Source organism: Phoenix dactylifera, chromosome 4 (assembly GCF_009389715.1).
Source record: "Phoenix dactylifera cultivar Barhee BC4 chromosome 4, palm_55x_up_171113_PBpolish2nd_filt_p, whole genome shotgun sequence".
Lineage (NCBI taxonomy): Eukaryota > Viridiplantae > Streptophyta > Magnoliopsida > Arecales > Arecaceae > Phoenix > Phoenix dactylifera.
This window is the reverse complement of record NC_052395.1, coordinates 7,607,910-7,620,575: the sequence shown is the minus strand read 5'-3', so window position 1 is coordinate 7,620,575 and position 12,666 is coordinate 7,607,910. Positions and strand designations below refer to the sequence as shown.

Sequence of the window (12,666 nt, the reverse complement as noted above, 5' to 3'; positions counted from 1 at the left end):
AAAAAACTACTCAAGTATATTACACTGCAAATAACATATCAATGGATGTTTAAGCATATCACTAAAGAAAGCTCACTGCATTTGCAAAGTTAGACAAAGGTGACAGATCATAACGATAGCAAAAGTCCTCCAATCACTAAGTTGCCCATCTATATCAGGATATAATAGCCCTAATATGGGATATAAAGCTTATTGCGCTAAATTTTTTCTTTGTAGAATTTTTCTTTTTGCTTATGCATTTAATTTTACTAGTTATAGTACATATGCAAATATATGAAAGAATTTAGATATGGGATATAAATTATGAAAGATTGTAGTATAGTTTAGGTGTTAAAATATATTTCTTATAAAATATTTGAGATTTATTTAATATATTGAAGATTTTTGAAAGATGAGTCACTTTTATTAAGTATGGAATCTTGAAAAATCTTAATTTAAGGAGAGTTTCCACCTTGGGCTCCTTATAGCCAGGTATAAGAATCCTTTGCAGTAAAAGTTTAGCATGGCCTAAATCTCTAGAGGATAAATCTAATTAGGCTTATAGTAAAAATTATTTATTTTTAAAAATATAGCCTTTTTTTTAGTGTTAGGATTCCTCTGAATGTGCATTTGGCAAGTTGATTTCATTGGATCATTTCAACTATTTAAAGGACAAAAGAAGTATATGATGAAGATTTATGAAGCGATAGATTATAGGTTGATTGTTATATCTTTGGTACATTCTTTTTAATATCATATTATTTAAAAAGATAATAATATCAATTTGTAACTTGTTGCTCTAGGAATCAGAAAATTAACTCCAACAATATCACCACTTGATATTTTATCTATAGTTTAATTTATTATTTGCCTATTGTTACAATCATGTCTACTAGAGAGTCATTCATCTCTCTCTCTCTCTATTAGTAGTCAATTTGTGTTTGCATGTATGTATCAAGTAGCATGGTGGTGAATGAAGCGATCGGTCGATTAGCAATTATTACTTATCAAATAAAGCAATCGATAATAATTAGGGCAATTTCTACTACATACAATTGTTTGAAGTATAAATTTGATTAGGCTAAAATCTACATTCTAATGGGCGGAAAATCTTTTTTGTTCCACATAATATTCTTTGGCAAATAGAAATTCGAATATCACCTAATTACTGTATGTTACACTAATTCTATTGTGGGTGAAAGAGGGGGCGTTTCTTGTCCTCCAAACAAGCAATTTATAGCATTACTCATGATAGAACAAGACATAGGCAAGAAAGGATTCTATTTTTTTAAATTAAATTTTGTATTAACTATAACTTATTTGAATAGCAAATACATTGTTAATCTATTATAATAAATCTTGCAAGTACATCCAAGCCTCATTTTCTTAAGCATAATTATTATTATGCATGTATCTAAAATCAACTATCAGTTGCCACTAGTTATGCCAGACACAAGCAATGCCGAGAAAAAAACACTATATATATGGTGACCCTTGCAATCTCTATAATTTAGAATCAATATTAATATTTTTTCTTACACAAAAAAATAATATTTAATATTCTATATAATTGCAATTGAAAGAGTTCCAACTGCACTGACCAAACCTCGGTTCATAGATTTTTTTTCTTTAACACATGGTAAAAAACTAAATATTGTAAACCAAATAATCACATGTATCATATATGTTGAGGTTTCAGTGGCACGACATTTAAGAAATTTTATGCTTGAATGCCAACTGCAACCCTAGGTCCTCAGAACTAAGGCCATGTCTATACCCGAGCATCTCTGTATGGTTGTATCATACACGTTAAAAGAGTGTCTCTAATAGCTAGGCATATCTCCATTGAAGCTAATGGGATGATTGACTGAGTAGCTTTTTATGTAGCTCAGCACTCGGACACGACCCTCTGGACTAACTTACTATTTATTATGCTTCTGTTTTCAAATATTTTATTTTTAAATTTTATAAAATGTATTTATATTTTATATATATATATACACACACATACATACATACCCATTGCAGTCCAGAGCAAGCTAATATATATACATACACACACACACATACATGCATACATGCAGTCAAGAGCAAGCTAAAACTTCCCCGCGAGACAATTTAAGCGCGATAAAGCGCCCTTCATACTTCAAACCCTATATAAGTCAAACTCCTCTCTCCCTGTCCAAACCCTCCTTGCGCGGCCCTCCGAACGATTCGGAGCGCCCCCACTCTCAAAACCCTAATTTTCCTCCCAAAACCCTAAGCTTTCCCGAAATGGGACGGCGGAAGGGCGGGAACAAGAACCCCGATCCGGGTGGCGGCCAGAAGGGCAGCTCTAGCAATGGCCTCCTCGACGCGGCCACCCGGATGAGCATCGCCGGAGGGGAGGAGGTGGACGAGGTGATGGAGGAGAGGATCGACAGTTCCAACCTCGAGAACCCGCCCGCATCCCTAGCCCTAATCGGCAGCGACAAGACCAGCGCCGACTATTACTTCGATTCCTACTCTCACTTCGGTAATGCGTTGTTATGACTCGAAATCGATGCGGTCTTCCATATCGTCACGAGTTTTGCGTTCAGTTGGGTGATTTTGGTGGTTTAAACTGAAAAAGATATGTTATCCTGATCTGATATCGTGTTTTTGCACTTCCTCTGTCCTTCAAGATTCAATCGTTTTGCGCCCTGTTCAATTTTTATTTTGTTTATTTGATGCCTAATTTTTATTCTGGGTTGTCAAGATATTGTTTCTGTATCGCGGGAAAGATCTTTCTTTGGTTTTCTTAGGAATGTAGAGTTTTGACACTATGTTGGTTCACAAAATAAGGAAATTTGTTTTTGTTCATCTCTCGCTCTATTTATTTTCAAATAGGATCATCGTTGATATCATAGTTTAGGAAACGAAGCTAATTTTGTTTATTTAGTTGTTTCAAGCTCCGGTAATATATTTTCATGTTCTCTAAGGTTGGCTACAGGAGTTTCTTATATGTGAGAGTTGATTTTGAATTTGTTCTCTGTAGGTTCGGCAACTTACATTTATTTTTTCTCCTTGTATTTGCAGGCATTCATGAAGTAAGTACATCACATTCAACTTTCCAAGGAAGTATTGGTAATCATGATTTGTGAATGGTGATGATATGAAAGGAATTACATACAGTTCATAAGTCATTATTTCATTAGAAAGTCAACTTTATTATGTTATTTATCATTTAAGAGAGGATCTTATGGCATTTAAAGAGCGCAGACACAGACAGATGACATTTTCGGTGTTTTTATTATTAACTGCCATGTCAGACTTGGTTTTTAAGTTAAAATATGACTTAGTACTATATAGCGCTGCAGTTTTTATAGTAGTGTTTTAACTTTATTTTAAGCTTGGAACCAGAATCTTGGAGAAACTTGTATATATTATCCCCTAGTGAATCTTGGCCATGCTTGTATGTTGCTCCTTGTCATCAAGAAACTTAATACAGAATAATTCAAATGGATGATCAACAGTCATGAAGTCCAGCTGACCGAGCATGCTGTATTTTGATTTATAAAATTACATCTGAACATTTTAGTTAGTATTCTGCTTAACTTTGTCTGAAGTGTCCTGAATTAATCTCCCTCATATCCGTATATGTACTTCCATTTTGAGATATAAAACAATGGGTTGTGGACAACATGTTATTTTGCTTGATACTATTTTTGCATTATACTTGTGTTTCATGATATTTTAAGTGCTTGGACAAGTCATAATCCTATTAGTTCTTTTTCTAGGGAGGTCTGATATACTTGCGAGAGTAGCAGTTTCATGGCATATGCTCCCAAATTCGAGGATCTGTTGGTACTCATGGATTCTTATTTTGGCATCGCAATTCATGATTCATCGCCCCAAATCCCCTCCCCCTTTCCCTTTCTGCTTCTGTTATGGGAGTTTGTGGGCCACAATAAATCCATCATGTTGAAGTAGCTGTATGTAATATAATATTGAATATGTTTCCAGGTGCATCTTGGCAGTTCATTAAGGTGTTACTTTCAGTTAAAGCAGCAATTCAAGTTGGTCTATGTTGGAAGCAAGGACGATGATATTTCATTTCTTTTCTGCCTTTTAGACTAGTTAGTATTTGAATTCTTGCAATTTGCAATTGCAAGGGTGGTTAATTTAGTTATTCTCATCAGAGCTCTATTGGCCTTCATATGGTTTATTTTAAAGAAGAGAAATCGTTATAGCTCATGTATTCAGTGAATCTATGTTATAGGGGTATGTTTTCAAAGTAATTTTAAGTGCAAACTGCTAGCTTCTCTTATTTCTTTAATGGCCATCTCCATCTATGTCTCTTGAGACATTTTTGGTTATATTTTAAGAATTGTTTTTGTATTTTTCTGGGAATGTGTCATCTTGAGGAGTACTTGTCTTGTTTCACAGAAGCAGTTTGTTTTAGGGCAACTTTTTTCTTTTCTTAAGTTTGATTTCAGATTAAGTTTTTCCCGGTTTTCCTTTCAAACAGTATTTTTTGCTGTTAGGGTGAGTTAAGGTTGATTTATCCAATATGACAAGAAAGATCAAATAATGGGTATGCATCTTTTGAGTGTTATAGTGATTATGTATGCTAATTGCATATATCAACCAATATGACTAGAAAGATCAAATAATAGATATGCATCTTTTGAGAGCTATAACAATTATGCATGTTACTTGCATATGATCAATCATGTTTTCTGTGAATAGATTCTATGTTGCTTGTTTCCTATTACTGTCTTCTTGTCCTTGTTTTTGAGGAGAAAATCATATTATAAGAAATCCTTCCATAAAATGATAATCCTGCAACCATGAACTTGGTGGTTATAAACCAGCTCAAGTGAGAGGTTTATCTGAGTGAATCTTCTGAGTTTAGGATGCTACATGTAATGTGTTGCATAGCCATCACTAAGTTTTTAAGGTGTTTGTTACATTTTGTTGAAATGTTTATTTTATTTTAGCGCTTGGAATGCTTCAAGTGACTGTATTCATCTCATCTTGAGGAGTACTTGTCTTGTTTCACAGAAGCAGTTGGTTTTAGGGCAACTTTTTTCTTTTCTTAAGTTTGATTTCAGATTAAATTTTTCCCGGTTTTCCTTTCAAACAGTATTTTTTGCTGTTAGGGTGAGTTAAGGTTGATTTATCCAATATGACAAGAAAGATCAAATAATGGGTATGCATCTTTTGAGTGTTATAGTGATTATGTATGCTAATTGCATATATCAACCAATATGACTAGAAAGATCAAATAATAGATATGCATCTTTTGAGAGCTATAACAATTATGCATGTTACTTGCATATGATCAATCATGTTTTCTGTGAATAGATTCTATGTTGCTTGTTTCCTATTACTGTCTTCTTGTCCTTGTTTTTGAGGAGAAAATCTTATTATAAGAAATCCTTCCATAAAATGATAATCCTGCAACCATGAACTTGGTGGTTATAAACCAGCTCAAGTAAGAGGTTTATCTGAGTGAATCTTCTGAGTTTAGGATGCTACATGTAATGTGTTGCATAGCCATCACTAAGTTTTTAAGGTGTTTGTTACATTTTGTTGAAATGTTTATTTTATTTTAGCGCTTGGAATGCTTCAAGTGACTGTATTCATCCTGCAGGAAATGTTGAAAGATGTTGTCAGGACAAAGACTTATCAGAATGTCATTTATCAGAACACCTTTCTCTTCAAGAACAAGGTGGTTCTTGATGTGGGTGCAGGAACTGGAATTCTTTCTCTTTTCTGTGCAAAGGCAGGAGCAAAACATGTATATGCGGTAGGTTTCCTTCCTATTTGTTTGTGCTTTAAGTCTCTTTTTTTGGCTTTCTTGCTTGCATATGGTTTTGATGTGCAACAAGGTTGACTGACCTGGGAAGGCTGAGGACCTATGCGCTCTCTAAATATGCTTCTAGTCACTTGCTTTTGAGAGATGAGCAGTCAGATTGCTCAACAGCTGAGTTATTAGGTTCAGTTGTGCCAAGTTTACCATGGTCAAGGTGACACTGAAGGGCCTAGTTAAGAGGAAGGAAGACTAAGGTACAGTCACGCTAAAGTAGTGATAAGGTCTGAAGAACCTTCAGATTGTGATGACTTGGGGTTTGATCAGAACCACCATCAGAGTAGTATCTAACTAACAAACCTCATATCATCAGAATGAAAGCTTGTCGCAAGATATGATTTAGTGGCAAGGCTTGCTTGCAGGAGTAGAAGATTCTATGGAGGGGTTAACTGAAACAAAAGGATCAGAGCAGTGTGCTGAAGGGTTTTTATAGCGAGTAATACTTGTACTGGAACTATTAAGTAAGAACTATGTATTATGTTTATAAGTTTCTCGGTATGAAAGCTTTAAATTTTGTCTCATTCGGCTGCTAGTTTAAATAGGATTTAAAAAAACTTGCTTCAGGAAAGTCCTAGATTTATCAGGATTTTGTTTAGATTTTTTTTCTTCTATATATGTATGTATATAAGGCTTTAAGGTGTTTGAAAATTTTTAACTTGGATACTGATTATTTGGAAGTTTTTCTTTTGTAGCAGTTTGACATCTGTCTTATTCTTCTCTTTAAACTTTTTCCTGTTAGAAGTTTGGATTTTATATTAAGGTCCATGTATTATCAATTTGGTAGTGGAGCCAATAGTCCTCTGTGTTGTTACAATGATTATGTTTGTAATGGACTTTGTATGAACTTGCTTTGCTTATTCAATTCGATTTTGATTAATATGTGAACTAATAGAGCTATAATTGAAGAAGTTTTTTTAAAAATATACCTCATTGATAGATGAAAATGAATATGTCATTTATCTGAAGTTTGATTTAGATGTTCCATATGGTGTTAATAGTATTTTAGGCTGTGAAATGTGTTAATTCAATAGTTTGACATCAAGGTGGAAGGACTTCCCAAGGTGGCTGGTGAATTCCATGTGCATGTAGCCAAATTGGATCTAGGAGGATTCTTTCCCATTTGTAGCATATGAAGTGATGTTTTTGTCCTAGATGGTCTATTAACTATCTGTCATGCAGCGTGAATTCTTTTCCCCTGATGATCACTCGTGCTTGTTTCAATTTTCAGGTTATTTTATATCAATAATTAATTCATCATGTTGTTAATCCAATTGCAATCAAAACCCTTCTGCAGATAGAGTGCTCCCTCATGGCTGATATGGCAAAAGAAATTGTTCAAGCAAATGGATTTTCTAATGGTGATTCTTTACTTCATATTATAATTTTATATTCTGTCACTGCTGTGCATCTTATTATTCTTTATTAAATGTTACAGTCATAACAATCTTGAAGGGAAAGGTTGAAGAGATCGAGCTTCCGGTCACCCATGTTGATGTAATCATTTCTGAGTGGATGGGTTATTTCTTACTCTTTGAGAATATGTTGAACACGGTGTTATATGCACGCGATAAATGGCTTGTAAGTGATGCTTTACATTCATTTTACTTCCTTTTTCATGTGTCACATGAAGTTCAAATTTCATGCAGCTCACAGTGGTCTTCTGATTGTTGGATATTGCCATGTGCTTAGGGATTGTCAGCTGGTTTATTTAGGTTGATCCTAACCCGCTGACAGTTGGAGTTTGCCATGTGTTCATATTAGCTGGCCTTGCTAGGACCAAGTCCAGTGCATATAAGAAGTTTTAGGCCTGACCAAATTAGGCCAAAACTGAGAGTAAACATGGGCATGGACATTGCTATGCCTCAATCAGATCAAAAATATATTTTAGCAAAGTAGTGGCCTACTGAAAGTAGGAGCCTACTCAACTAAGACTTGATGCCTTAACATATTTCGGAAATATGGCCCTAAACCGAGTAGAATGAAGGAAAATGATTCATGTAGCCGACCCCATCTAGTTTGTCATTAAAGCTTAGTTGAGTGGAGTAGCCTATTAAAAGGGAGTAATCAATTAAACATGTAGGTCGATTTTGGCACTTGCATGCTCCACTTGTCACCATCCTAACAGTTTTTGCAAGATTGTGATAGCATAAGTCAAAGAAAATGCTTTTCATTTATGAGGCAGTTGTATAGGACATCACTGGTAAATTATCATGAAATGATGTTGAATGTCTAGCATTTACTGACTTAGCTGAATTTTTAATTACATGAGAATGCAGCTCACTCAAATTTTGTGGTTTAATTGTTCGGGATAGTTAGGTCTCTCACATAATGGCAATGTGTGTGAAAATTGTCATATCATACTGCTACTTTGATCTAAACTCAACCTCATTACATTATATCACCTTAGCTATGCGAAGTATGTGGTTTCAAGTGCTAGTCTGTGCTTGTCATCACACATTGGGTCTCGCCAATATTGGCACCCCATGCAGTTTGGCATGCCACCTATTTAATCTTTTTTATTAGAAAAAAACTTTTAAAATATTCTTTAATTACAAAAGGGATCTTTTTACTTTTATTTGTTAGGCCACAATGCGACATGTATGCCGATATAGCACAGCATGTACCATGCCAGTGGGTGATCACCATGCCCACTGACATTGATACTTGAAACTTTAGTGAAATATGATTATACTTACAAAAATACCTAGAGTCCAGTCACTGGAAACTGACCCTTGCATAACCAATAAGATTTATAGTAATGATAATTATTTGAATATTTATGGTTGTAGATAGTTACTTGCATGGTCGGCGGAACCGTTCCGAACCGCCCGGTTCGGGACAACCCAAGCCGTACCAGCGGCAGACCAGGATGGTTTCTACAAAGAAACCAAGATGCTGTCGCCGGAGGGGGGAAAGGAAAAGAAAAAAAGAGAAAATGAGAGAGAAAGAAAGAGGGAGGGAGAGGGAGAGGGAGAGGAAGGAAGAGAGGCCGGCCGGGACCGGCCGACGGAGGTCGGAGAGCCTCCGCGCGGAGGAGGCCGAGGAGACGCGGAGGCGGGGCTCCGCTTCGGTCCCCTGTTTCGTTTGAAATAGGGGCCCAGAGGGGGGGTCTCTTTTATTTTTATGGATTTTAAGTTCAAGTCCGCAAAATTAAGTGAAGTTAGCAATAGGTTTGCCGGCTTCAACTTAAAATCCGCAAAAATAAAAGGAGCCTGGAGGGGGCCCCTGTTTTGAACGAAACATGGGACCGGAGTGGAGTCCTGTCTTCGCGTCTTTCCGGCCTCCGCCTCCTTCGTACAGAGGCTCCTAGGCTTCCGTCGGCCAGTCCCGGCCGGCCTCTCTCTTCTTTCCTCTCCCTTTTCCTCCCTCCTCCACTCTCTCTTTTTTCCTCTCTCTCGTTCTTTCTCTACTGGGCCGGCACGGCATGGGACGGTACCGATCTGTGTCGCCGGGCAACCGATATAGGGCCCGGTATCGGCACAACAGACGTTGGTTACTTGATTATGTTTAGGTGCGCCACTTCATTTCAGTATCATCTGGAGATTAAATGCTTTTTTCATAATTTCTGATCACCATATTGCTTGAATGCTACTTATCAGAGAGTAGGTGGAACGTCACTTATTTGGTTTTTCTCCGTCCCTTTTATCATGCAGATTAATGATGGAATTGTGCTACCAGACAAAGCCTCTCTATATTTGACTGCAATTGAGGATGCTGAATATAAGGAAGACAAGATTGAATGTGAGCTCCTTCTTAAAAAAAAAATTATGGTTTGTGCATGCTTATAATCACCGACACCCTTGCATGTGAACATTATATCCCTGCAACATTTGTTGAGCTTCTCGTTCCTTTCAAACATGCTGTGAAGTTTGTTTGCAGACGCTCTGTCCTTACAGTTAATTCTGTTTCTGATGGCATATCATCACTCTGCAGTCTGGAACAAGGTATATGGCTTTGACATGAGTTGCATCAAGAAACTGGCTATGATGGAACCGCTTGTTGATACTGTGGACCACAATCAAATAGTCACTAAATGTCAGTTGCTCAAGGTGATTTAGTTGATCTTTTTTTTTCCCTTATTTCTGTCTCCTTATTTCTTCCTTTGATTAAATGGGTTACTTCATTTTTTTCCCCTGCTCATTACTTTCAGACAATGGATATTTCAAAAATGGCTCCAGGGGATGCCTCTTTCACAGCACCATTTAAACTTGTGGCACAACGTAATGATTACATCCATGCTCTTGTGGCTTACTTCGATGTCTCATTCACCAAGTGTCACAAGTTGACGGGATTCTCTACAGGTTCTTTTTCTCTATCTTAGCTAGAATTGTGAACCATCTTGGAAGATTTTATGTTCTGGATTTATTGTGTACTGTGGCTTCCAGCAGCTTGCGTGCAAGCTTGGCTTGCATTTATGAAAAGGGTAGTGCATTTTGACATGAGTACCATGTCATTTTCTTTATTTCTACATTTTGGAATTTTACAACTGCTGCCTTGTATCCAAAACTCAACTCGCATCTCCCCTGAAGAAGTTCACCGGACCCGACAGCAGGAAATAATACTGTATCATTATGCCTCAAAAAAGTTCTTATATAAATGGGTAAAATTCATTAACAGCATTGTTTAAATAACTGAAAGTCATGTTCCCACCTAGAAAAGCTTTCCCGTCAACTATAAACTTTGCTAGTAAAATGGGAATTCACCTGATATTAAATTGAATCTTGATAGCGTCCGTGGTCCTTGGGGTCTGGAGACTAGTTAAATAAATGAGCTGTATAAGTTATCACACTTTTTGAGAGGCTAGCGTGGTGAGCAGGTGGTTTGTGCCATTGATATAGTTGACAGGTATAGTTTCTAGAACCATCATACACCGTAATAAACAGTTGTAATATAAGATGTATTGTCATTATTTACCTTGGTTAAAATACAGCATCATATACTTGATTGAAAGGAATGATGCAGGTTATAGGCTTAATTGTGCATCATCATCCCTAAAGACTAGGATCATCTCATTGTTCAGAAAATTAGATGGTCAGGTCTGGGCTGCACATTATTGGTTTTACATGGATCTCTCTGCATATGTTTGAATTTGATAGTTTCTGATGAATAGACTGCCATGAAGATTGATGATCTCTTTTCTGCAGGGCCAAGATCGAAGACTACCCACTGGAAGCAAACTGTCCTGTATCTTGAAGATGTTCTGATCATTTGTGAGGGAGAAGCATTGGTTGGGAGCATGACCGTGGAGCCCAACAAGAAAAATCCTCGGGATATTGAGATTATGCTCAAGTATTCATTAAATGGGCAGCGTTGCCAGGTTTCCAGAACTCAACATTATAAAATGCGTTAACCTGTGTTATTTATCCGCAAAGTGGTACACATAATATAACAGGCTTTTAAGTTCTAATTTCTTTTCCAAGGCCAGCAGACGCAATTGGTTTTGCAGAGATCTTATACATGTGATTTGTTATTTCATGTTGCAATATTTTAACGCAATTTATGATGTTTGATGAATTTATATTTTTTTCCATCAACAATATGATAACTATTAAGGTCAGAAGGTACACGGCATATTGAACCCAAAAGTGATCCTGAAAAAGAATGTTCAGCTGCGGTTGTCTATTAAGCTGGTCGTATTTGCTCCTTTATTTTTCGAAGAGTTTTTAACCTAATATCTTAGGTCCTTTTGATTGAGGTATATCAGATTATAGGGTCTTACGATTCCTTAGAATCATTTATTTGTAAAAATTATTATAGAGAAAAACAAATTTTACCATATTTAATTGTTGGAAGAGTATTTCAGAAAATGGCATTGGAAAAAGAATACTATGTTTGGTTGGAGGAGGTAATCTTATATGAAAATGTTATCAAATTTTCAGCAATACTTTTAAAAATAAAAACTATTCACATGAGTTAATAAATTAATTATACATATATTAGAAAATATATTTTTTATTATAAATAAATTTTAGTATGTTGTGGTATATAAATAAATATATTAATCACTAATAAATCTGATGTTATTGACAATTAATAAATAGTTGTTATTTATTTACTAATAATTAATATTGATTAATAAATATATTGGCTTATTAAATATTATTAAATAAGTATATTATTATATTTATAATATATGAATATAATATCACTATAATAAATATTAATTATATAAGATAATTAATATAATATTAATATAACATAAGCGAGGGCATTTTCGTTAAGATATGATAATTTTAGATTACTATCATTCAGTAATCCCGCATGGAAAAATAAATATCATCCTTTTGGTGGTATTTGTTTTACCTTCTCTTTTAGAAAATAAATATGAGATCTACCATTTAATCACTTTCTTCCACTTTTTGAGCTAAGCATAGTAACTGACACAATTTATTTTTTCTATGCTAGATTACTCCCAATTAAGGTTAGCGGAAGTGTTTTGAATTGGGCGGTTCGAGGAAAGAAAAGAGAGTGAGGCTAGGGGGAGGGAGAGGGAGGGGAAGAAAGAGCGAAGGCTAACGAGTGCTCAAAGGGGGAGAAGAATAGAAGAGAGGAAAAGAAAAAGAACAAGTAGGGGAGGAAGGAAGGAAGGAAGAGCGGAGGCCGGCGAGCGTGCAGAGGGTCGTGGAGGAGGGGCTCCGTCTGTCCTCCGCTGGCCACCGCCACCCTCTTTCTCCCTTCCTCTCTCCCCGTTCTCTTTCTGTTTTCCTCTCTCCTGTCTTCTCGTCTGTCAGTATGGGCCTAGCATGGAACGGTATGGGGGTGTATCGATTCGTGTCGCCGAGCAACCAGTCCGGGCCTTGATTCCGACACAGCAAACCTAGATTTGGTTGGCGACAAATGAGCCTTTAGCG

At 36.2% G+C, this 12,666-nt stretch overlaps 1 protein-coding gene across 2 annotated transcripts; it reads left to right on the top strand.

Annotated features, from left to right (window-relative positions):
• Positions 1-2,153: 2,153 nt before the first annotated feature.
• On the top strand, positions 2,154-11,333 carry LOC103721823 (probable protein arginine N-methyltransferase 1). 2 transcript variants are annotated; one of them, XM_039125438.1, is made up of 10 exons: positions 2,154-2,494; positions 3,037-3,047; positions 5,597-5,752; positions 7,110-7,173; positions 7,251-7,393; positions 9,469-9,556; positions 9,749-9,864; positions 9,966-10,116; positions 10,778-10,851; positions 10,960-11,333. In XM_039125438.1, exons 1-10 carry the CDS (start codon positions 2,254-2,256, stop codon positions 11,017-11,019), a joined length of 1,104 nt encoding a protein of 367 aa, XP_038981366.1. In that variant the 5' UTR covers positions 2,154-2,253; the 3' UTR covers positions 11,020-11,333. The 2 variants fall into 2 exon arrangements, with proteins under 2 accessions (XP_038981366.1, XP_008810397.2); XM_008812175.4 differs by lacking the exon at positions 10,778-10,851 and having other exon boundaries at positions 2,155-2,494.
• Positions 11,334-12,666: the final 1,333 nt, after the last annotated feature.